Source organism: Eretmochelys imbricata, chromosome 1 (assembly GCF_965152235.1).
Source record: "Eretmochelys imbricata isolate rEreImb1 chromosome 1, rEreImb1.hap1, whole genome shotgun sequence".
NCBI classification, from domain to species: domain Eukaryota; kingdom Metazoa; phylum Chordata; order Testudines; family Cheloniidae; genus Eretmochelys; species Eretmochelys imbricata.
The window spans coordinates 244,424,953-244,451,795 of NC_135572.1; the positions used below are offsets into that span (position 1 = coordinate 244,424,953).

Below are 26,843 nucleotides of genomic sequence, written 5' to 3' on the forward strand. Positions count from 1 at the left end.
TCGGGCCACACTAGTGCTGCTCCGCTTGTGACGGTTGCGCCGACTCCTGCCCGTGTAGAGGGGCAGCTAAGGCCGAGCCATGAGCTGCATCTCCCTTCAACTCCAGAGGCGTTTGAGGCGGCTGAAGAACTGCTTCACCTCATGGAACTGTTCTCTCTGCCCAGATGGGATAAGTCACTGGTACCGGTTGCTCCCCGGGTTCCTTCAAAGGTAAAGCCTGCTATGATAGCCCGCCAATCTCTGACCCCGCCGCACCATTCCTCGGCACCGGAGGACACCTACCCACACAATCCCCAAGCCCTTGGCACGAAAGCATGGTGCCTTGAAATACCGCTCCCCTGTAGTCATTGTTTTCAGACACCTCGGAGTCGGGCTTCTATCGGTCCCAGAGGAGTAGGAGCAGACGGTCCATGTCAACTCAAGACCAGCACCCTTACCCGGCACAGTGGCCTGCCGAATGGCAGCCCCTGGCGCAATGGCTCTTTTGGACTTCCTGGGCTTTTCATCAAAGCCAAGGTCACAGCCAAGGTGACTTGAAATTCCAGGGCGACTTCGGTGACCTCAGCCCCATTTCTTCCCCCGCCAGCACCGCTGGCACCGGCAGGGTCGGGTATAGGCCCATTATCACCCTGCATTACCATTTTGGCGCCTCTGACATAGCCAGCACCAGGCCCAGAGGTCCTGGCGGCACTGGCAGATTCCAGTGCCGACGGCGATTATGACATTAAGAATGACATCGGCACTTAAGACACTTTCAGCACCTGTGGTGTCTGCATCAGTGTATGCAGCCCCTACACTGAGGAGTACGATACCATCTGGGTCGACACTGGCCCAAGAAACCCAGGTGTTGAGGGACCCCTTGGGGGTGGAAGGAAGGGAGCAGCCACCTCTCATGGAGGTCTCTTCTTCATCCTCGCCAGATGAGGTGTTGGCAGGCATGGTGACAGCCCTGGCCTTGGAGGACAACAGGGTTCTGCAGCGTTTGCTGCGGAGGGTTGCTCAGGGCCTGGGCATTCAGGCAAAGGAGGTAGTGGAGGATACAGATCCAATGGTGGACATCCTTGCCCCCCCGGACTGCTCATATTGCCCTGCCCCTCATAAAGACCATCTCTGACACCACGAGAACTCTGTGGCAGACCCCAGCCTCGTTGCTCCCTATGGCTAAGCACAATGAAAGACGCTACTTTGTGCCATCAAAGGGTTATGAGCATTTGTACACTCATCCCACACCTGACTCTCTTGTGATTGATGCTGCTAACCAACGTGAATGTCAGGGCTTCCAGGGACCCTCCTTGAAGAATCGGGAGGTGAAAAGGCTTGACCTTTATGGAAGAAAGGTCTATTCCACTGGGAGCTTGCAGCTCTGCATATCCAATCACCAGGCCATCGTCAGCAGGTACTCCTCCAACAACTGCTCAGTGATGGCCAAATTCATGGAGCTACTCCCTTGGACTCCCCAAGTTTTTGGTGTTGGTTGAGGAAGGGAGACTTATCTCAATGGTGTCCTTCAGGCAGCGCTTGACGGGGCAGATGTGGCCACCAGGGTTATGGCCACAGGAGTGGCTATGAGAAGGGGCTCATGGCTCCAGGTTTCTGGCCTCCCCTATGAGTTACAGAAAACCATTCAGGACCTGCTTTTTGAGGGTGAGACGCTCTTTTCAGAAAAGACCGACAAAAGGCTTAATAGCCTTAAAGAGAGCCACCTTCGGGTCCTTGCGCCTCTATACGCCTTCAACGCAGTGGAGACACTTCTGGTTTGGTCATCAGAACCACCAAGATGGCTCCAGAAGGAGAAATCGGAGCAGCAGGAGAAGGCTTCGTCAACCCTCTGGCCAGGGCTCAGGACAATGCAAGCCGCCTTCAGGGACCAAACCAGCCTTTTGAAGGTGCGGTCAAGGAAGGGCCACCAGTTTCGTCATATCCTCTTTCTACTGTGCATGGTACCGTATCACTTTGAACCGCTGGGTGCTCCACATGGTAGAGAGGGGATACTCCATCCAATTCTGTGCCCTTCTGCCCTTCCACTCCTCAGGGACCTCTCTCACGAGCAACTCCTCATACAGGAGGTGCACTCGCTCCTATCACTAAGGGCAGTGGAAGAGGTTCCTCAGGAGCAGACGGGCAAGGGCTTCTGTTCCCAATATTTCCTAATACTGAAAGCCAAAGGCGGCCTCAAGCCCATCGTGGACCTGTGAGAACTCAACAAGTTCATAAAGAAACTCTCAAGTTCCACATGGTCTCTTTGGCCTCCATCATCCCCTCTCTGGATCCAGCAGACTGGTATGCCACCGTCGACTTGAAGGATGCATTTTTCATATCACAATTACTCAGTCCTGCAGACGGTACCTCAGGTTTGTGGTGAACAATACCCACTACCAATTCACAATCCTTCCGTTTGGCCTGTCAGCAGTACCTCGAGTCTTCACCAAATGCATGGCAGTCGTCGTCACATTCTTGCACAGGCAACAGGTACAGGTGTTTCTGTACCTTGATGACTGGCTGATCAGAGGCCGCTCCAGGTCCCAAGTGGAAGCTCAGGTCAGATTCATCACAGCCACCTTCAACAGCCTGGATCTACTTCTAAATGAAGCAAAATCGACTCTGTCCCCTGCACAGAGGATAGAGTTTATAGGGGCAGTACTGGACTTGACTCAATCGAGAGCATATCTGCCAGAAGCAAGTTTTCAGGCCTTCACCAACATCATTCGAGGCCTCAGATCGTTTCCCACCACCACAGCAAGAAACTGCCTGAAGAGTCTGGGACACATGGCTGCCTGTACCTACGTGGTGCAGCATGCCAGACTCAAGCTTCGACCTTTTCAGTTGTGGCTCACGTCAGTGTATCGCCCAGTCTGGGACAGCTTGGACAGAATCGTGACCCTGCCTCGCCCGGTCCTTGACTCCCTCCTGTGGTGGCTTGACTCTCAGGAGGTATGCTCAGGGGTCCCCTTTGCCACTTGCAGCATTCTCTGTTGCTAGTGACAGACACATCAGACTTGGGCTGGGGAGCTCATCTGGGAGCCTGCAGGACCCATGGTCTCTGGTCTGATGCAGACCTGGCTCTTCACATCAACATCAGAGAGCTGAGAGCAGTGCGCCTAGCATGCCAGACCTTTCATGCACACTTAACGAGACATTGTGTATCTGTTATGATGGACAATACAACAGCAATGTTCTATATCAACAAACAGGGGGGCGCATACTCCTCTCCCCTCTGCCAAGAAGCCCTCATCCTGTGGGACTTCCGTGTGGAACATTCAATACCCTTTCTTGCGTCATACCTCCCTGGGGTACAAAATGAGCTGGCGGACTGCCTCAGCAGGTCATTTCAAGTCCACGAGCAGTCCCTTCACCTGGACGTCGCATTTTCAATCTTCCAGAAGTGGGGCTTTCCCCAGATAGACCTATCTGCCATGTGACAAAACAGGAAGTGCAAGCAGTTCTGCTCCTTCCAGACTCACAGCCCAGGCTCCAGAGTGGATGCATTCCTTCTTCCATGGGGAGGCCATCTCCTTTATGCCTTTATGCCCATACTGCTCGTTCACAAGGTACTTCTCAAGATCTGGAGGGAACGAGCTCGGGTCATATTGATAGCACCAGCCTGGCTCTGTCCGCACTGGTACACATCTCTCCTAGACATGTCTGTGGAAGCCCCGGTCACCCTTCCACTCTTCCCGGACCTTCTGATGCAAGATCAAGGTCATCTTCAACATCCAAACCTTGTGTTGCTTCACCTCATGGCATGGAAGCTCCATGGTTGAGCCCAGTGGAGCTTTCCTGTTCAGAACAGGTTTGACTAGTCCTCCTTGGCAACAGGAAACCCTCTACGAGAGCCACCTACCTTGCCAAGTGGATGAGATTTTCAGTCTGGTCAGCACAGCAGCATTCATGCCTGACACGCGCCTCAGTGTCGCTCATTCTGGACTACCTCCTCCATCTGAAGCAGAAGGGGCTTTCATTGTCTTCAATAAGAGTGCACTTAGCCACCATATCAGCTTTCCATCTGGGCGCGAGGGGCTGCTCAGTGTTTGCTAACCTATAGTCAGCTGATTTTTGAAAGGGCTCGACAGGCTATACCCTAATGTCCATCAGCCTGTCCCTGCGAGGGACCTCAATCTGGTCCTTTCTAGGCTCATGGGACTCCCCTTTAAACTGTTGGCAACATGGTGCCAGGTGGTGTTCCTAGTAGTGATAACCTTGGCCAGGAGGGTTTCTGAGCTCAGAGCCCTACCATCAGAGCCCCCTTACACTGTGTTCTATAAGGACAAGGTTCAGCTCAGGCCTCACCCTGCTTTCCTCCGAAGGTTGTGTCGCAGTTTCACATCAACCAGGACATCTTCCTCCCGGTGTTCTACCCTCAGCTGCACTCCACTGGCAAGGAGCAGAGATTTCATTTTCTGGATGTCTGCAGGGCACTAGCCTTTTACATTGAGAAAACGAAGCTGTTCAGAAAATCGGTCCAGTTATTTGTGGCAGTGACGGACAGATCAAAAGGTCTGCTTGTGTCGTCACAACGCATCTCATCATGGATTATGTCCTGCCTTCGTGAGTGCTACAACCTGGCAGGGCTTCCTGCACCCAGGGCCAGCTCCAGGCACCAGCTTTCCAAGCAGGTGCTTAGGGCGGCAATCAGAATGGGGCGGCAGTCCGTGTCCCGTGGCGGCAATTCAGCGGCAGCTCCGCCGCTCTTCCGGGGGGCAGCGGTAATTCGGCGGCAGCTCTGCCACTGTAGCGGCGGCAGCAATTCGGTGGCGACTGCTTGGGGCGGCAAAATTGGTAGAGCTGCCCCTGCCAGCACCCCCAGTTACTGTGCACTCTACCAGGGCGCTGGCTTCATCCACAACATTCCTGGTGCGGCCTTCAGACGAGCAGTCAGTGGAAGACTCCAATCAGTGGAAGACTCTGACCCCACCTCCTGAACTCAGGCTTGTGAGTCACCTGATTGGAATGGACATGAACAAGCACTTGAAGAAGAAAAAATGGTTACTCACCTTGTCGTAACTATTGTTCTTCGAGATGTGTTGTTCATGTCCATTCCAATACCCACCCTCCCATTTCTCTGTCAGAGTAGCCGGCAAGAAGGAACTGGGGGCGGCGGGTCGGCAGGGCTCTATATTGAGAGCCATGAGGGTGTGACGCCAGGGTGTGTCCAGGCTGACCCAACGGATGCTGCTAGGGAAAAATCTTCTGGCTACCATGCATGTACGCATGCACACACCTGATTGGAATGGGCATGAACAACACATCTCGAAGAACAACAGTTACGAGAAGGTGAGTAACCATTCTTTCCCTTCAAACAGGGGAACCTATCACATTCCCAGAACCATGCAATAGACTGACTGGTATTATCCATATTTGTATTCCTGTTTTGATGTGTAGCATGTGATTTAATTGACCATGAGAATGACATTCAGGACTCTCACCTTCTTCCACCATCCCTCTTTCCCTGTCCCCATATAAATAAGCAACGACTTGCAACTAAAAGTACAAATCAACCAATCAATCAAAAATAGCTTTACCCCCAAGAGGTTTAATTTTTTCCCTTGAAAAGAGAGAAGACCCAGTATCCATGCAGATTAGGAAGTGCACTACTGGATGAGAGTATAATACTTCTGTTTAGGTGAGATGCTGCTGAACTAACTTAGAGAACTTGTGGAGCTAAGACGCAGCCCACTGAGATGGCACCTGTCCTTTGTCTCAGGTTGAGGCCATAGATTGGTGATGGTCCATTGTATCTCTGCCACAAATTCTCTTTTAAGGAGTTGAAAAGGACACTGTCCTCTCCTTCTTATTGAACATTGGTGTAAAATCACTGAGGAATGATTTGAGACACAATGATCTTAAGAGTTCAGTTGAAGCACAGCATACAATTGTATAGCTCCCTTACATCAGGTGCCAAGAATACTATTATCACCTTGTGACCTAACACCTATGTGAAATTATTGCATGGATCAAGCACAGCTGGATCATACTGAAACTTGGCAAGACAGAGGTACTGCTGATGAGAAAAGAGATGCATTTCAAAGAGTTAGCTGGCTGTATTACTGTCATCCTCTATTGATCAAATTCTCTAAACAGTGTGTAACCTTAGGGTCTCTATGGATTTCTTGCTGATATTTGAGACCCAAATACTGATGGCCAGAAGAAAGGGTTTCATCCACTTCTGCTGACCAGAAGACGGTACCCAGTACTTACAGATATGGACTAGGCTATAGTTATCCATGATTTTGTGACTTCCAGGTTGAATTATTGCAGTGTTTTATAAGTCTGCCATAGTTTACAAACTCAGAAAATCTCTAACTGGTTCAGAAAACAGCAGCATGCCTCCTAAGAAATGTCAAGCACACATTGTCAGTCACCACGTTGACTCCCCATTGAATACTGGTGCAGTACAAAGTGATGGTCCTACTCTTAAAAGGTCTTAATGGGTTGGATCTGTGCTGCCTGAAGAACTTCTTTCTCTGTCTGTGACCAGAACATGCTATGCTATCAGCATTACTGAGGAGTAGTTTAGCGGGCAACCAGAGAAAGGCTTGAGACTGATGGCAATAGACCTTTATTGGTCTATAGAATTCCTTTCTTTTTAAAGATCAGAATGACCTCAGAAGTCACAACATATAAGATCCAGCTTTTATGATTTTTATCATGAGTCTTATGATAATTGCTTTTTTCTTAAAACCAGGAGATATGTGAATACATCACAATCTCAGCTTTTATTTTTAAAAAAGAAAGCTAAGTTGCTAATCCTCTTGGTTGCAGAGAAATGCTGGAAAATTTGAACTGAAAAAGCGCAAAGCCAGAAGGCAAATAAAAAGAACTCCAAATATTTTATTTTTAAAAGCTCATGATTTTAAAGCCAATATCCTGATTTCTGGGGGCCTGACTCATGATTTTTGAACATTTAGGGTTGGCAATCCAGGACCCATCAATTCATCATAGTTTCCCACAAGAATAAAAATGTTAACCCTCCCCCCCCCCAAGATAATAATTGACACGATTGGATAGAACTTGGGTAGAAGGGTAGGCTCATGATCAGCGAACTTCCAGTTTTCTTGTTTAAAATTCATAAGGTTCTCAGATACCACAGTGAGGGATGCTGGATGAACATTAAGTTATAGATAGGCAGATGCAGTTTCACCTGCACAGAACCACATGGGAAAGGGTTATTATTTCCCTGTTTCTGTGCTTGGTAAGTAAACTAATGTTTTTCATAGTTCTGTACATTTATATACATTATTTGTATGTATCTGGTATTTTGTATTTACTAAATACAATATAACGCACTGACTACTCTGGCCTAGAGCATCTAGAGATTCATGTGGCTTTTCTCATTTTAGCACCTTCATGCATAAATCATTGAAAGTTATTTTCTGGATTGGCAGTAACAGTAATTAAATACATGAAAATATTAAAATGTATATTCTTCAATTATCTCATGTTATATTTATAGACTAAGAAGATAAAACTGGCCATGGAGCTCTCAGAACTTGTGATTTATACCAAAGCTGAAAAATTTAAAAGCTTTGAGCATTCAAGAGCTAATCAGAAGTTCTATGAAATGAATTCACTTGGAGAAGTTCGAGCACGAAAACTTGCCAAACAGACAGGTAATTTCTTTTGGTTTAATCAGATAAAAGTTATAATGTTGCCACAGTTCATTGCTTAGCTGTCAGAAGAGTCAATAAACGTTATGAAACATACAATCTCCAATTTATTGGTTTGTTTTATAATGCAGTTTTAGAAATAATCTGGCAATAGGGTTGCAGATTTGCATTTGTTGCATCATGAAATATTTGCAAAATGAAATATTTTTTCTAAATAAAATATTTTGTTCAGTATTGTTTTTAATTCACATTGTCTCATAAAAACAAACATTGCATAGTAAAGGAACCATATGAATATGTTATGTTTTGTTGCAAAGAATTATCGGCGTGTTTGTATCAAATAGTTCTGAGTAATCTTACAGTCTGTACTTGAACATATATGGAACACATTTTTACCATATAATGGGCTTTATTCTTTGATGTGTATATGCACTCCCATTTGCCTTAATGGCAATTGCATGTGCAGATTGAAGGGAGAATAACCCCCAAAGCATGTAGTTTGCCCTCACAGCCAAGTTGAATTATGCAGAATTACTATTCTGGCCTGGTCTGCACCACTCTGGTCCCCAAGCAGCATTTAGGGCAACCTCAGGCCACTTTAACTTGAGCCAGCTGCCAAAAGACCTGTGGGAATGTTAAGATGGTTCAATATCACTGTTCACAAGGAAGAAGTTTGACATAGAAGCTTCTCTGGTAATTCTATGCCACCTGAGAATCCCCCTGCACAGTGCAGATCCTTCAGTGGCTGGTGTAACCATGCCTTTGTGGGTCACAACTAGGGTGACCAGATAGTAAAGTGTGAAAAATTGGGACGGGGCGGGGGGGTAATTGGCACCTATATAAGAAAAAGCTCCAAATATTGGGACTGTCCCTATAAAATCAGGACATCTAGTCACCCTAGTCACAACTGAGAATACCAAATTCAGGACAAACTGCTGAGAAATAGGGCAGACACACCCCAAACTGGTGGTTATTCTTCCATAAGATATACCAAACAAGCAACAAAAGTAAACTTCTGTTTCACCACACTGGCTAACAAGAAGTCAGAAAAGCAGTTTACTTAGGCATGCCAGTCTTTGTATCACCACCAAAAACACTGGATTTAAAGATAAGTGGTTCTTTAAAACTAGTCTCATCAAACAAAAGGTTCTTCTGATCCCAAAGAACCAGCCACACACTCAGATCTTACCCAAAAATCATGCTGATGCCAATCCTTTAGTATCTAAAATCTAAAGGTTTATTTATAAAAAGAAAGAAAGAAAGGTGAGAGTTAAAATTGGTTTAGGGAATCAAATACATACAGTAATTGAAAAGTTTTTGGTTCAGGTTTTGTAGCAGTGATGGAATAAACTGCTGGCTTGATAAGTCTTTGGTTGCTTTCAAATCATTGGAAGGACCTCAGTCCCTTGGTTAGAATGCTCCCATTAGTATAAGTCCAGAGGTTTGAGCAGGAAAGAGGCAAAATGGAGGTGTTTCCAGGGCCTTTTATAGCTTCTGCCATGCGGAGGGAATTCACTGTTTCAAACAAAGCTCTCTGGAAAATTACAGGTAGCAAGATGGTGTTTGGTGTCACACAGGCAAGTCACATGTGATGCTTGATTCCGCTTAGTCATAGCAGGAAATTCCATTAAGTGTAGATGGGCATCTCCCATGGTCCATTGTCAGTAAAATGTTCTTTTGGTGGGCCACTCAATTTGAATAGTCCCTCCAAGATGTGCTGGCTAACTACCATGTGGTCGTCACCCCAGGAGCAAACATCTGAAATACAGGTATAGAGCCAATACTCATAACTTCAAATATAAAGATGATACATGCACACGAATAGCATAATCATATTCAGCGAATCATAACATTCCGTAGGCATCTTACATGCAACATTTTGTACAAGATTTGTTGCAATTATATAACAGCGGTTGCAACAATGATCTATACGGTAATATTTTAATCAGATAATGTCATAGCTGGTGCCACTGGAAAAGTGGTGCCAAGCTGCCCTTATGCAACCCAGGTTATGCCCTTAAGCTGTCAGCTTCACGATGCTGAAGACTTGAAGTTCTCTGATTAAATAGTACTGGTAACAGTAAAACTAGCTCCTCCCTGCCAGCGTGCTTCAGACCTGTTCAAGACGTGAATACTTCTAGAAGTGAGAAGGTCAGTCTCCATGCCCATTGAATAGCTGGCCTCTCTCCAAAGACTGAACAAGGTTATCAACTAAATGTTGTGAGTTTTGTGTTATAGAAACCTCTTCACTGGGCCAAATTAGTAATTCATTGTATGTAGGTCACGAGACAGCAATCAAGAGTGTACAACTTTTAGCTAATACCAGCCAGGGCTAGAATTTACCTACTGAGCACTTGTAGTAGTAAATGGTTTTATAGCACATTTCTTATTTCCAGTCCTCCCCATTCCCTAAAAGACTATGCTTATTTTTAGTGTAAAACATACACATTAACACAAACCACCACCAACAAAAATAGTGAAATATTTTCCAGAAGAAAATAGCTGGAAAAGAATGTGAACCAGTCACTCCTTGATCTGCACAAGCTGGCAACTGACAAGAATGACCCTCATTTGTGTGACTTCATTGAAACTTAGTTACTGCATCCTTAGTTACTGTTACTAATTGTTACCAAATTATATGGATTTTAACTATGAATTTAGTCTTCTTTTTTTAAAGTAGTGCACATACTTAGGTAACATTAGATAGGCAGGGAAATATTTTAAAGAAATACGAACATCACTACTCTGTTAATTGTATCAGGACTAAAAATCACATAATCTGAATATTTATTTGAAACAAGATCTGTTTATATGTATTTTTTAGTAATGCCTGTCTTAAAATTTTTTTATTCTCTTTTCAGCTAATGAATTTGTTTTGCATACTGCCAACTTTATTACAAGAATTTATCCCAAAGGGACTAGAGCGACCTCTTCTAATTATAATCCTCAAGAATTCTGGAACGTAGGATGTCAGATGGGTATGTGCTATCATCCAGTGTGTGCTATTTTAGAGTCCGGCACAGACTCTTTGGATATAAGCTTTTCAAAATTGTTTGCTGAATTATTGCATATCACATAATATTTAGGTAGATATTTTCTCCATAATCCTAAGTATTATGACATGAGTTTTCTTGCTCTCATCATTATGTTAAGGTCAATATACAATGGTGGCCTCATCTCCCATTATTAAGGACTTAGAACATAGATTGGTCTGACTACAGTAATACTTTTTCAATTAATGTATCTTAATGGCTGTTATCTCACTCCAAACATCTCATAATTATTGAAGTTGTAATATAGCAATAGATCTTTAACTCGCCTTTTAGACTGCTATGCCATTTTTGATGACTGCTAGTGGATACTAAAAACAATACTGTCTGTACTCCTCCTCTCATCAGACCAGAAATTCAATGTTTATAGTACTCTCTGCACCAGTTCCTAAAGTTAAAGAATCACTTACAAATAAAAAATCCTATACAAAACTGCAGCGAAAACTTGGATATAAACAGAATTCAGAAGTTAATTAGAAAATTTAAAATGCTATACCTCCTTTCTGGTTAAGTGTCTTTATTGTTTTAAATTTGGGATATATTTTTAATCAATATAGCTCAATTATTTCTCTGAGATTGTCTGAGATTTACTCCCTGCCTTCTGGGGCTAAGATTATGTTAACTATGTTACCTCAGCCCTTGAAAAAACAGTGAGTGTACTGTACAATAAACACAGTATTCATAATCAGGATAATTTTCAATATTCATTTAAAAAAATTGAATGAATTATATCCTTACACATTTTATGTTCATTGAACCTCACAACTTCCACACCAGATTGTCGGCTGTGACCAAGCTATGTTTGGTGCAGCTGAGGGAGGAGAAAAGTGGAAAGGTAACGTTAGCCATTTTGCCAACTTCCTGATCCTGAGACTTGCTGAGGTCTGTCCTTATTCTCAGTGTAACTGATAAGAGTCTCAAAACTGTTCTAAATTACACTCTGCTGCCCAACTCCCCAAGGGCAGCTGAGAATTGCTGGAATGCAGATATACTTCAGCCATACCTGCCTTCTCCTGAGAATGGCCTTTAACCTAGGCCCTGGAAGAGATAGCTAAATAAATAATTAAGTAGTCACTGGAGCAAGAGGACTGTACCCAGGGTTTCCTACCTCATAGTGGGTGTCCTAACCACCAGGTTAAAGAGTCATTCATTATCTCTCTCTTGCTCAGTGACTATTTAATTATTTATACCAATGGTTCCCAACCTTTTCTCTGCCACAGCACACCTCCAGCTCCAGGGACTCTTTCCCCCACCCCCAGCTGGCGGCTGAAGGAGGGAAGGGAAGGGGCAGAAGAGCCAAGCTGTTGCTCAAGCAGGATGGGAGGGGGGAAGAGAGGGAGATTGAGCTCTGATTGGTTGCTTCACCCCTGGAGGAGGCGGGGCAGTGAGGCAGATGGCCAGCCAGAAGGCAGCTTTCTTCCGCTTGTTCTCACGTGTACTTTTTCAAAAAATTCTGAAGCTCACCTGTTCAGGCTTGACAGCACACCGATTGGGAAACACTGATTTATACAAAGTAGAACAGCTTCAACAGGACTGATTGAGAGAGTCCCAATCACTATATCCCATAGCTCAGTGGTTAGAGCACCCACCTGTGAAGTAGGAGACGCTATTCAAATCCTCTCTCCTCCTCAAGCGGTGGGGAGAAATGAATCCAGGTCTCCCACATACCAGATGAGTGCACTAGCCTAAAAGTTAAAAGGGGGAAACCTCCTCTTCTTCCTGCTGTTTTGTGTCTAGTTAGGCAGGTGACTAACTCATTCTTGCAAGAAATGGCTTATTCACCTAAACTGCCTGACTTCAGGAGATGGGTTCTGGCTGTGGATCACAAGCAAAGGTAGGTGACTACCCAGTGCCCAGGCTTAAGCATCTAACTCCTTAGATGGCAGGCCTTCGGGCCACACCCCTCTTGTTGGCATCCGCCATTGGCTAGCATAGTCAGCTTCCCACCTAATGTGCTGGATCACATTCTAAGATGCCTGTATCCCTCTTCAATCGTTGCACAGGGAGCTTAGGCACTTAATTCAGGCTTTGTGCATCACACTGTTGTTTCACTGATTTTCTAGGTGCATAAAAGTTAGGGATTGTGACACTCTGTTGTGATGCCTAAATCACTTTGTGGATCTGGGCCATCAGGTGTATTTCCCACTGTTTTGTGGTGCTAATTAGGTGAAATGAGGTTGAGGATCTTCTCATCTATATTTGACTTGCTTATTTTCCGTGTAAAGTTGGTTTTGATAGTTTTATCATTTTCTCCTCCACTCAAATTAGTTTCTAATTTGAAATAGTTACAAGTAAACATGACTTTTCCACTGACTATGCTTTGGAGGGGCTCTCAACTTTTAACAATTTCCCCCCTTTTTTAATGGTTTTGTTAACTTTCATTTCTCTATTTTTTCTCTTTTTTTGTGTGTTTAAAAACACCCAGTAATAAAATCATTTTCTAAATCACTCTGTTACTTTCTTCGACATTATCTAAAAGCGAGAAATTGAGTAATCCTTTCCACAGCTATGTTTTCTCTTATTCTAACTCTGTACTGCTTGACTTTCCTATGTGCTGATTTCCTTTTGCTGTCTCTAAACTCAGTTTTCAAAGTGCACTCAATTTAAAGAGGCAGTCACCTTCTCAGAACCAATTTTTAAGTTATCATTTAAACTTCTAATAGTCTGTATTTTTCCCAGTTACTTTCTCAGTGTATTATAAATACAGAACTTAAAAAGGAGCACTGTGAACAAAGCTTCAGTTCTGATAGATCCCTATTCCTGGTGCTGGGAGCCTGAATGCAACCAAAACAGGAATGCCTCAAGTTTAAATGTCTGATTCTGCAGTTTGCCACTCTTGAGACATGCATACTGTTAATTCCAAAAGCTTGGAGTGATCTAGAAAGTAGTGGCTGTTGGGTTTGCTTATATTCCTCCACACAGCTCTGCCTGGTTGGCAATAAAAGGACTCACAGCCCCCAAATCCCTTAGTACCATTTTTGTTGCCACAGATTGTGAGATTTGGAAACATTTGCCCTTCTTCCCCATTGCTGTCTTAGCTGCTTGTTTATGTTTTATATAAGTTTAGTTAGTTAGGTTTGATGTTAATAGTAAACGTAACAATTGACACACACATATATATTTAACATTAGTATACTTGTTTTTGGTCCATGCCATCATATAGGCCTGTTTATGATATTGATTTTGTCCTCAGATGAATTGTTGCTGAAGGTGCATTGGCAGTGTTTCCAGTTCCATCTCACAGTTGTTTGCTAAGGTTCCATCTCAGTGGTTGTTTCTCATTGGAGTCTTGCCACTCTGTTGGGGGTTGATATACCTGAGACTGTAACTGATTGATACACTTTTTGTATAACCTGCATATTCATTACCATTACAGACCAGTTGGTTTATTTCTTAAGTAGCTGGTTGAAGGGCATTTGGCAAGAAGGTGCTCAGTTGTGCACTGAGTTCACCTCTCAGGTCCATCATGCCTGACGTTCATTGATTTTATTTGCTTCTCATTGAGAAGGCAGTTATATCTCAGTCAGCACTTTCTGTGGGATAGGTCCATGTGTTGGAACTGAACCTCACTTAGCTCTAAATTATTCCAACCGTTCTAACTAGGCTCTTTGTTCTGTAGATTTTTATTTCTGAGTCATTCCTCTAAAGGCTTGGATCCCAAAGGTTCATACCTTATATATGGAGGCTTTGGGCTCTATAGTAGGGTCTTTGGTAGGCTGGGTGGCCTAGTGGATAGCATCCACTCGGTTGTGGGGTAGTGATAGGGGAGCCCAGGCCTGCACACTCACTGGGCTCTGACCCAGGGCCCTGGGAGAGTCAGTAGCATTGACCCCGGGGTTGGAGGTGGACCCTCTGAGTTACCCTCTCTGGGTTGCTTCCTAGCACTGCTACCTCCGCTTCTGATCCCAGATAAGAAAAAATAAAAAGGAAACCAAACTGCCAGCACCAACTGGGCTCAGCAAACAGCCCTGGTATTTCAGGGAGGTGTCTCTAGCCCTTTTTGGCAGCGGCCTGCAGGGTGGGTCTGTGCAACTCTCAGTCTTGTGAGCTGGATTGCTCCTTTTTCTACCCTGTCTCCAGTTGGAGCATGCTCAGCAGGGTTGGAGGGGCAGGGCTAGCTGGGCCCAGTATCGTCCTTTAACCCTTCTGTCCCAGTGTGGGGTTTGTATACCACATCACAGGCTCCTTGATAGAAGTATTAAAAATAAAAGGAAGAAGAGATTGTCTCAGTCCCCTTCTTGCTATCATTTGAATCTGCCTTTAAAGAAGCATTGTAAAGTGCAGTAAATATGGGAACAGGTTGGTAGTTTTTGTATATGTGGGTTCCAAACCTTTAAGACCCAAGTAGTTACCCTGAGATACTGATTTAATTAGGTTGATTTCACCAAACATGACTGAATTCCAAGGCTCAATTATCAAAGCTCCATTCAGTAGATCTTCCCCAACTGTCCCTTTTTCTTCCTTGGCTTTACCAGCACTATGGCCTGAGTTTCATCCTGGGAACTCCTACGTACAAGAGGCCTTTGACAAAACTTCCTCTTCAAGTGTAGTGTAGGGTTGCCAGGTGCCCAGTTTTTTACGGGAAAGTCTGGTTGAAAAGGGGAATTGGCAGTGTCCGGTGTACTGACCAGACACCAAAAGTCCAGTTACTGTGGGGTGCAGGGAAGTTCAGGATCATTAACCTGCGTCAGCTCCTGCTCATCCGGGGCGGCTGTCTACCTGCAGGCAGGTTCCTTGTCAGGCTGCAGCAGCTCTCATCCCAGCCCCAGAGCAGAGGGAGCCCAGCTGGAAGGGGAAGTGGGGCATGGAGATGATCCAGTGAGAGACAGGGGTGGGGCAATGGGGGTCCAGTTACCAGCCATTAAAAAGGTGGCAACTCTAGTGCAGTTATAACACTGACAGAAGATGGTCATTGATGGGTGGGATTGAACCTGAGATCTCTGGAGTTTAGTGCATGAGCCCCTACTGCATGAGCTAAAAGCCATATGCCCAGGGCTGTCCTTAGGATTTAATGGGGCCCTATGCAGTATTATTAAACTGGTGTTCCTGTGCCTGGCGGCAGCCCAGGCTTGCATTTGTATTTTAGATAAGGGTGGTCTTTTGAAGGATTTATTTCAAAAACTATATGTCTGAAGATCCAAGCAGTTAAGGCTAAAGATGAATACTCAGACTGAGCATCGAAAAATCTATGCAAGGATTTTTTAGAGATATGATTTTATAATCGTCAGCAACACACTAATGAAATATTTTTAAAGCAAATTTTAAACTAAGGTCCTGTAGACTAACATGTTCAGAGTTAATATGACGGGTAATGCACAACTGTTTTTGTCAGTAAAATTAGAAACTGACAGTATATACCTGGGGGTTGGCAAATGCCAGTTAAATGGCTTCATTACCACTTGAACAGAAAAGGAGTACTTGTGGCACCTTAGAGACTAACTAATTTATTTGAGCATAAGCTTTCGTGAGCTACAGCTCACTTCATCGGATGCATACTGTGGAAAGTACAGAAGATCTTTTTATACAAATCAGGGAAAGGGGACAGTAAAAATGACTATATAGAAAACAGGGTCAAATGCACAATGCAGGATGCAAAGTCTATTGAAGTCAACGGGCATCTTTCTGTAGATTGAGATAGGCTTTGGATCCCATGACCAAAGTAAACAAACTGGAAAAAGAGAAAAAAGAAAAGGATTACTTGTGGCACCTTAGAGACTAACCAATTTATTTGAGCATGAGCTTTCGTGAGCTACAGCTCACTTCATTGGATGCATACTGTGGAAACTGCAGAAGACATTATATACACAGAGACCATGAAACAATACCTCCTCCCACCCCACTCTCCTGCTGGTAATAACTTATCTAAAGTGATCATCAAGTTGAGCCATTTCCAGCACAAATCCAGGTTTTCTCACCCTCCGCCCCCTCCCCCCCACAAACTCACTCTCCTGTTGGTAATAGCCCATCCAAAGTGACCACTCTCTTTAAAATGTGTATGATAATCAAGGTGGGCCATTTTTTTTTCTCTTTTTCCAGTTTGTTTACTTTGGTCATGGGATCCAAAGCCTATCTCAATCTACAGAAAGATGCCCGTTGACTTCAATAGACTTTGCATCCTGCATTGTGCATTTGACCCTGTTTTCTATATAGTCATTTTTACTGTCCCCTTTCCCTGATTTGTATAAAAAGATCTTCTGTACTTTCCACAGTATGCATCCGATGAAGTGAGCTGTAGCTCACGAAAGCTTATGCTCAAATAAATTGGTTAGTCTCTAAGGTGCCACAAGTACTCCTTTTCTTTTTGCGAATACAGACTAACATGGCTGTTACTCTGAAACCTGTCATTACCACTTGAATGGCTCTTTAACAGTTTCAATGTTGTGCTAATAGGTTTGACAGGCTGGAAGGCGTGTTCACTTTTAAGTACTAGATCCCCTCTGGAGGAGGACTCACAGGCTGCAGCAGCCAGCTGTGGTGGGAGCCTGCAGGAAGGGTCAGAACAGAGATAGGAAGAGGTGGGAGGGTGGACACTAAGACCCAGGGATGCCCCAAATTTTCAGGTCCCTGTGCAGCCGTGTATGCTGCGTATGCCTAAGGATGGCCCTGGATATGGCCCTTAGCTAAGGCTGTAGAGCAGACTCATTAATCTCTCTAAGTCAGTGGTGGGCAACCTGTGGCCCATGGGTTGCACGCGGCCTGTCAGGGTAATCTGCTGGCAGGCCGGGAAACAATTTGTTTACATTGACCATCCGCAGGCATGTCTGCTCGCAGCTCCCAGTGGCCCCCGTTCGCCATTCCTGGGCTATGGGAGCTGTGGGAAGCAGCAGCCAGCACATCTTTGCGGCCTGCACCAGGAATGGTGAACTGCGGCCACTGGAAGCTGCGGGCGACCGTGCCTGCAGATCATCAATGTAAAGAAACTGTCTCGCGGCCCGCCAGTGATTTACCCTGACGGTTGCCCACCACTGCTCTAAGTGGTCTTGGTACCACTAGATGGGACAGAACAGCACACTCAGGAGGTGTGCGGGTTACACAGTGAGTTCTCATGTGTTGAGGCTTCTAAGAATTTGAGGCCTTCTTTGATTTTTGACTAAGCTGTGCAGCATATTCACAGCTCATGCAGGTCTCTTATCCAGACAGTCCATATAGTATGATGGCACATCGATTTGTCAGTTATGGCAGCAGGTACCTTGTCCTTCGAATTAATGGGACATGCCTGCCATGAGATCACCACAAAAGTCTGTGGTTTCTGACATTTTCCATCACTAACTGGCTTGGAAAATCAGCTGTAGTCTTTCTTCTTAGAGAGCCTTCACCATGTTTGACTAATATAAAAGATGGGTGTCTCTCAGTCTGACTCTAAGGAAGACAGCAAAGAAGATCTCAATAAACCTGTAGAACTTCTATGAACAAATCACACTTCTTTTACTTCTTCTGATGCCAGCCCTCACAATGGCTTCAGTTTCATTTCTTTTGACATGGGCATCAGTAATCCTTGTATCCCTTCCTTTTTCAGTAAAGACCTGTTCTTAGCTCTCAGTCTAAAGTATTCATGTTCTATTCATTTTTATTAGACCTCCCTACATAAAGGTCTGAACATTTATGTGGGAAACAACTACTCTGCATACACATGCTCCCTTTGCATCTGTCTACAATTCTTTGGGTGTTTATGCTTAGTACTAATAGCTGCATATTTCAGAGAATACATCCACCTCTTCCCTTATCTAATGATTGATTCATCAGAGCAAACTCATCTCAGTAATACTTCCTTTCAGGTAAGTTTGGTCTCTATTTCAGATTTTGGGGTTGAGGATGTCATGTTCTGGGTTTCAATCTCGACCAGTGAGGGGTTGTGTCACTGTTTGCCTTGTAATCCTGGGTGCCTTAAATGCTCTGATGCTGTGGCTCACACCCTGTGCACCAGCAGACAAGCACGCAGGTCACACCCTGAGTGTCTGTGTGCTGTACATCCCTGCATCGGCATCTCTGACTCCAGGAGCCTGCCTACAGCACAACAGCCCCACCCCGGCTTCCACCAGCCTTGGTTACTACTTAACACGCTCTCAGTCCTGAATTTACCCAAAATTGTTTGCCCTGAAGTGTCCATTCCTGTCCTGTAAAGATATAAAAGCTTATTAATTTAACGGGGGTAAATACACCCTTCCCTTCAAACATCACATTAAGTTGATTTATTGTAAAAATAAAACAAGTTTATTAGCAAAAGGACAGAGAGTAAGCAATGCCAAGTAGAAGGAATAAAGTTAGAAATGGTTATAAACAAACAAAAGTAAAAATACACTTTCTAATGGCTAGGACCTAACTTAACAAGCTACAATCTTTGTTCAAGGTCCGTATCAATCTTCCATTCCCAGAGACTGCAACCCCTTGGTTGAAGGACCCACCTTTCTTGAGCTCTGGCCCTTTGCACCCATCTAGTGATGGATGCAAATATGATGTCTCCTCTCTCATTATATCTTTCCAGATTTACTGTTTTGTCCCCAGACACATGATAACCTCATGCTGTTCTTCCCTTCCTGTGGACTTCCCAACCCCCTACTCATTTGTATTAAATGAGCTTTCCATTGTTTTTGGTTGCACCTTGCTTAATTTCATTGGAGATGGTAGATAGCTGCCTTCCCTTTCTCTCTGTGTTTGATCACACACTTTAAAGTACAATAGCATTAAGTATCCACGTTTCCTCATATACTGTTAATACATACATTTCACAATTATATTAATCACCAGTGGGTCATTGGCTTTCAGAAAAGTCCTTACTGGATACACTTTTATAATACAGTAATACTGTGTGTATCATCAGTTGTTTCAATTACTTTATAGCCCAGATAAAGTTTCTGTCTTCTGCTGGGGTATAGATGTCATGCCATCTTCTCCCCTAGTTTGATAGCTTTGTTTGCATTATATGTAAGGTAAGCATTGTCTCTGCTTGACAACCAGGCTGGTCAGACAAACAAATACATATTCCTTTTTCTTGGGAATACTGGACTGATGCATTGCTTGCCAAACAGTTTAAAAACATAATTCTAGCAACTGTTTATAACTTTTTGTACACATCTGGTCCATACATCATTCAAGAATATTAATGGTTATTGAGTTATTTGTTTTCCAGTGATATCTTACATGGCACATTTTAGATACAGATTATGACAACAGTATGTTAGTTTTAGTGAGTATCTATCTCACGCCTGACAAGAGCTGCTGACGCAGAGTAGTGAACCACAAATGAGCCTCTGTGTCACAGAGGATAAACCTAGAGAAAAAATCCACCTTAGCCCGCTACCCATTTATTGGGGCAATATTTTACTATTTGCAGGAAGAGCTTTCTGCCCGGAAAACAAGTTGTTGATATTGATTTCAGTGGGCATTGGACCAGGCCCGTGGCCATGGTGAGAGGAATGGACCTGAGAGTGATGATTTATCACAATGAATAACTTAAAAAATCAGCAGTCAACAGAAAGTATTTTCCGTTACCTGCCTCAAGTGATATTTTCTTAGTTTGACTGGGTGCTTATGCCCATTCCATTAAAAACATTAACCCTAGAATGGGGCATTTATTAAAAATACAGACCTTAAAAGATCAAAATGGGTTTTGTGAAGATAGACTTTTACAAAGAGGAAAAGCACCGCAGCAACTTCCTGTTGTCAGCTAAAATTAGTATGCTTCCCCTATACAATTAGTGTAGTTATGGAAAGAACTACTTTTGCACATCCATATCTTCTTCTTTTTTATTTATTAAATAAAATGGAATGCAAATGTTTATGCAGTGGAAGAAAACTCAGTGCAGTTATTTAAATAAACAGATATCAATATAAAATATACAATAACAAGCTAAAAGAATGACCAGAATTTACCATTATTTGTGTAATGACAGCATGGCATACCAGGTGCAGAATTTTAGTTTAGAAGAACCAAAAATATGTTTATTGATATACTTAGGAGCACTGATCTAGATCTATATGCTGCCCTGAGAGCACCACAATTTGTGTTATGAAATTTATTTTGAACAGTTTTGTTTGGCTTACAAGCCTGAAATGACCCTTAGCAATTCTAGCATAGCTGGTCTGTGACTGAATCCCCTAATATGAAGAAGTACTCTTTATGGGCTATGTGTACGCTTATTATAAAGTGCTGAAATCTAAAATAACCAAAGAACTTGCGATTGAAACAGAGACTCTGATCGTCTTACTAACGTAACCTAAGAATGAAACTCTCACACAGTTAAAGTGGAGCAATCTAAAAAAACCAGGTAGTTCCACAGTAAGAGGTCTACTCTCTAGCTGTCCTCACTCTTTAAGAGCCAAAATGCCACTTCATCATCAAACGACTTTGCACAGAAATACAATGGGGTAATAACCTGACATTATAATGCAGTGTTTGTTGCTGTTTTCATTCTTCCTGCTATTGTTTGGAACAAGCTCTTTCCACCCATTCTGTTTGCCTCCTTTATGGTGGCTGATAACGAGGTAAGTTCCTCTATTTCCTACCTTTTCCTACCTTCTGGGGAGTGGGTGGGTGAGGTCTTGCATTTATTCCCCTGCTACTTCTTGTTCCTGTGGGAGGTAATTTTCCTTTTCTATCTTCCTTTTTCACCCCCCCATTTTCTAGTTATTGTTTTCAGTGAGGGGAGGTGCTTTACTTTCTCCCCATTTCATCCCACCAGGAAGGATGAATTCTAGGCTGCCACACTGCCAGTGAGTTTCTTTAGTGCTCTCCATACTATTTGAGGTATATTGTGGGGCATGATAATATTATCTGATAGTATAGTGTATTCGTCTTCTTATTATTACTATTTTTACTGCGGTAGCACCTAGAATCCCAGTCATGGACCGGGACCCCATTGTAATTGTCTGTATACAAATACAGAACAAACAAATGTTTCTTGCCAAAAAAAAAAGCTTATGATCTAAATATATACAAAACTGTAATCACTAAAGAGTAGTTATACAGTTGAATCACTCCAGTAGTTGACTACTGCAACATTTCAAAGAGTAGAATATTACCATATTTCGCAATTAGGGCTACATTTACCATCAGATCCATCCCAGGTATCTGGGTTTTTTTTTTAAGTTAAGTGAATGATGGTCTGTATTCAGTCTTTTTGTTTACTTTATGTAGAAATTCCACTCTGTCCCAGCAAATATATCGTTAAGTACACTATCATATACACATATGTGTGTATCTCCAAAAGAGGGCTTGTTTTGACCACATACACTTGGAACTACCAAAGTAAAGAGAAGTACTTCATTTGCTGTTGTAATAATGTGGGAATATTGTCTTCAGGTTTTCACAGAGGGCAAAATTAGATACCTCATAAACTTGTGCAATTGGGCCATTGGAAAGGAAAATTCTTTGAAGTTCCCATTAGTTCTCTCTGATTCATCATGGTAGGAGATCAAAGCCCCTGCCCCCACATTCCATCCTTGTGGAGTGGGCAAGGAATCTGAAGAACCTGTATCTTTGCATTACTTCCAGCATCCCTGTTTCTCTACCTGACAGAATCTAGTGGAGTTGTGCTGATAGGACTTCCTTCTCCTGCCAGCCACTGCTGCCAGGATCCTCCCTTTCCCCTACCCATTAAAATGAAAGGAATCCATAGAACAAAGGGGCCTCCAATCAGAAGTTTATTAAACTTATAAATAGTACACAGGATAAGAGAAATGTATGAAACTATTTAAAAAAATATAGGATTGTATGAATGCAATGCACTAGTTAATTTGTCACACCAAAAAGGCAAAAGTCCATAAAATGATATTTTCCTGTTTGAGCAGAAAAAGCTTAGGAGTCTTAATCTGTCAGATCTGCTCAATAGCAAACGACGTCATACTCAGGAATTTTTTAAAACTATGTGAAGTTTTTATTCAGTCTGTAAATAAAATTATAGTTGTAACGATACTAAAGGAAAACAGGTAAGTGTTCTGAGCTGTTCATAGTAACAAAAAGTTTAACAAACAAACGTGTCCAGAAGTCCAGTAAAACAAGTTAAATGCAAAAAAGAAAAGAAAACCCCCCAAACCTTAACTATTCAAAAGGCTACTCCCATTATGCATTTTGGCATAATAGATACACAAGGAATCAGTTTACAATCAAATATTTCAGTTATTTATGGTCTAGTAATAAATATTTATCTAAAATATCCTTATCAGACCATACCTCATTTTCTTCAGGTAGGTGAGCTTCTTTTTGGTCTAAATGTGTTAATAAGACATTAGTGTCATTGCAGTAAATAAATAAATAAATAAATAAATAGAGTATTGTTATTATTTTATAAACTGCAATTTAGCCCAAAACAGCACAGAAACTGGAAAGCCTTGTGACAGACATTCAGAACATAGTTCCCATAATTTTCTTCTACAATTTTAACTAGTGATCTTTTATTTGTAAATTCTTTATTACTTATTTCTCCAACTGTACTCATAATGTGAAACTGGTTGAATGCTGTAGCTCCCGAAAGCTTATGCTCAAATAAATTGGTTAGTCTCTAAGGTGCCACAAGTCCTCCTTTTCTTTTTGGTGATAACAGAGTCAGCTTAACTGTTTGTTTTTGTTGAGATAGATAAAGTAGACAGTGATTTAATTGGGAGAAATTAGAACGACATACAGACTAAGCAATGAAAAGTCAAATTAGGTAAGGGAATTTTATAAACAGGAAACTGAGATAATTTCTCCCATTTTACAAAGATTTTGGATACTTAATTTTCTTATATTAATAGATTTCAATAAAGTTTTCCATAAACTCAATTAGCCAGCGTGGAAAAATGTTATCTTGTATTAAACTCCATGCTGGAGATTTAATCTTCTAATAAGGCACAAGTGCCAAGTGAATTCTTTCTTCAAAGTTCTGTCACCCTTTCCCCCCAATACTGGAGATTCTTTGTTCCCAATCTGACATCTTTGAGGAAACTGAATCCAACTTTGATTCACATGAATCAAATTTAGATTGTAGCATTTTGTAATTGTTGCCAGTGAAACTTAAAGAGTGCCCTGTTTCAGTATTTTTAGAGGTAGGTCTCTGATTGTGTTATTGAACTGCCTCACATGTATTGATGGCTAGAAAAGACCCTGGATGGGATTGGAAGTAGAGAGGGAAAAATTGTGCTTCTCCTGAGTCCTAGACATGTGGTGTTGCAGTGAGCTCACTGACAGGGTCACCCACTCCCCTGTGTTTACTCCCTCCTCGAGTTATTTTTATTGAGTGATCCAAGATCAGCATCCTAGAAATCTCGGAGATGACGGAACTCTAACCCATAGTGGTGACGTGGAACAAACATTAAAACATAAACACATTAAAAATACTTCATCCTGGCTTGGTGGGGGCTCCCCTCGTTGCTAGGTTTTTTTCAGATTTTTAGAACTTTTGGTGAGGCAGGAATTCACCCAGGAATCACTCCGAATACACGCCTCATACATTGATGAGCGTGTGCAGAACACCAGTGTCATTGAAAAGTGCAGTCATTGGGACTATGACATAAAACCAAGCTGCCTAAAAGGAATTATAATTCCAGCTAAATACAGTGCTGGCTGCCCCTCCACTCTCAGCACTGGCTCCTTATTCTCAGATTAAGGCACCTCTTTCCCTTTGGGCCGTGGCTTATTCTTCCACTTAGTGCAGACACATAGGACACACACACAGGCTGTTCACTGGGCCTATCCACCAGCCCTGAGCTCAGGGCAGTTCAGGTTTGCCTTGGCAGCACATGCCTTTTCCTGCAGCTTGTGTGGGTTCTTGAACCACAGAAAGGCAACTCCCTGCTCCAGAGGAGAGTCGGCAGCAGAAGCAGGATTTCCTGAGAGCTTTCTGGGTGGGTGAGGTGGGGAAGGAGAGGCCAGCTTCTCTTATCTGCCCATCCCCAGCCAATCAGGGTTCCTAGGGCAAGGCCAGCCTTCAAGCACTATGTAACTAAATACTACTGAGTGCTCCGTCCACCTTAAGTGGAAGGTAACACTATGCTTTCAATAAGCCGCTAGATTGCAGTACAAACAATTATATACATTTGGAAAAAATATGCTGAAAATTAGAATTGCATGTATAATTTTAACAAAATATGGAACCCAGTAAGAAATTTGAGCCTGGTTCTCTATTGCCTTGGATCTTGTCATCCCTCACCTCCGGGCTGCCCACAATCCGGGGATTGTTGTGTAGATTCTCCTTACAAAAGAAAATCGTAAGTGCCCAGATTTGCCAGGTTTATGACTGTGCAGCACAAAGCAGCCTGATTACTATGAAGCACATTATCTCCTGCTAGAATATTTACCAATTTAATCTATGATGGATTTTAGCCAAGAAGCCACGTTAACAGAATCTTCATTTCATCAAGTTTTTTTTTTATGATCATCAAAATCATTATTCCTTACTAAATTCACTAAATCTGTGTCTGCAGGCAATTAAAAAGACACTGTGAACTTGTAGTCTACTCAAATTTTAAAAAAAGCAAGATAGTGATAACAGTGTCAGTGGCTACTGCTGGCCCTGAATCACCCTGCTAATTTTTGTGGATTATCATCTCATTTTCCTAATTGCTGTATTAGGTACCCTCACAAAAAAGAGGGGCATAATGAAACTGACTATAGACAGGTTTCAGAGTAGCAGCTGTGTTAGTCTGTATCCTCAAAAAGAAAAGGAGGACTTGTGGCACCTTCGAGACTAACCAATTTATTTGAGCATAAGCTTTTGTGAGCTACAGCTCACTTCATCAGATGCCACGATGAAGTGAGCTGTAGCTTAAGAAAGTTTATGCTCAAATAAATTGGTTAGTTTCGAAGGTGCCACAATACTCCTTTTCTTTTGACTATAGACAACATGCTGTCAAAAACACAAAGTAATTGAAACAATGAGAAACATTTTTTCTCCAGCCTCTCAAGTACAATAAAATTAGGTGTTACAAGAAACTATAGCAGGTAAATTAATTTTAGACAGAAGTGTAATTTTCAAATTGACATGTTCCCATAATTAACTTAAACAGCAACTTAGATTTTAGTTTTAACAGTTTATCAGAAATGCTTGTTTATTCTTCTCATTAAATACTCTTCTCCATAGAAAAAGGATCCTCATGGAAACCAGTTTTCAAATCCAATTGGGTAATGGACAATGAATGATTTATAATAACTAAACATTTTTGCAGTAGAGTTACTCACACTTGTAATTAAGAAAAAATGACAGTAATTAGAAAAAGTAAAATGACGAGTTCTTTAATTTTTCTGATAAAAATGTCTTTATAGCTATAAAATGTAATCGGTCCAAACGCTCTTCAGACACTGACTGTTCCTACACTTTGACCCAGATCCTACAAACACTTCTGTATGTGTGTAACTTCTTGTGGCAGTAATCCCATTAACTTCAGTAGGACAACACATGTCTGTAAAAGTTACTCATAAAAAGTGCTTAATTTGTAATGAAAGAGGTGTCGAGGCTCAAGCAGATAGGTGGCAGAACTCAAGCTTACAGGTGCCGGGGCTACGAACTGCCAAGGCTAGAGATACTGGGGCTCAGCCGTGGCAATCCCTGGCTTAAATTAAGCATTTCTCATAAGCTAAATATTGGCAGGATGAGGTCCTTTGTTTTGAAATGCTTCAGTGGTGAGCAAAGACAGCAGAGATAGATAGTGACAGAGTAGAGTTTACTCTACTCTCTAGTGAAATTGAGGTCCAAAGGTGAATAATACAATATGGCAATAGTCTTTGCATGCAGCAAGAAGACAAGTTAGAACAAATAGGAATGGATTGATTGCATATCAAGCTTCATCAAGCTATGTACTCATTAATCAAGCCAACCAGGAATTACAAGGAAATGAATCACAATATATCTTAACAGGTGCCCCCTTCTGATTGTAAGCACTTAAGTTATCATTTATAACCTTTGGTGAGATCTCCACCCATGCCCTTGCCTGCTTACATCAAGTATAAGGATAGGAGCAATGTAAAGGGGGCTCTTACATGGTCATCAAAACCTCTGGTGCAGGCCTAGTGGAAGACAGCGATAAGCTTGCCTTCTGAGGATCCCCCACCAAGCCCTGGCATAGGGGCTATGCTGGTGGGGGATGGGAATGGTAAAAGGAGGGGCATGTCAGGGATGGAGCAACAGCATTCCTTGGGGGCAACCATGGCCCATAGGATAGCCTGGGGAGGCTGCCATAACTTAACACAATTCAGATAGCCCTAGGGACTTAGATATGA

At 42.7% G+C, this 26,843-nt stretch overlaps 1 protein-coding gene across 1 annotated transcript in view; it reads left to right on the forward strand.

Moving 5' to 3' along the window:
* The window catches only part of PLCZ1 (phospholipase C zeta 1), a 119,151-nt gene that overhangs the window by 65,739 nt on the left and 26,569 nt on the right, over positions 1 to 26,843 (forward strand). Inside the window, exons 7-8 of the mRNA XM_077830789.1 lie at positions 7,451 to 7,607; positions 10,466 to 10,582. Coding sequence (XP_077686915.1) covers positions 7,451 to 7,607; positions 10,466 to 10,582 — 274 coding nt within the window. The remainder of the gene's footprint in view (positions 1 to 7,450; positions 7,608 to 10,465; positions 10,583 to 26,843) is intronic.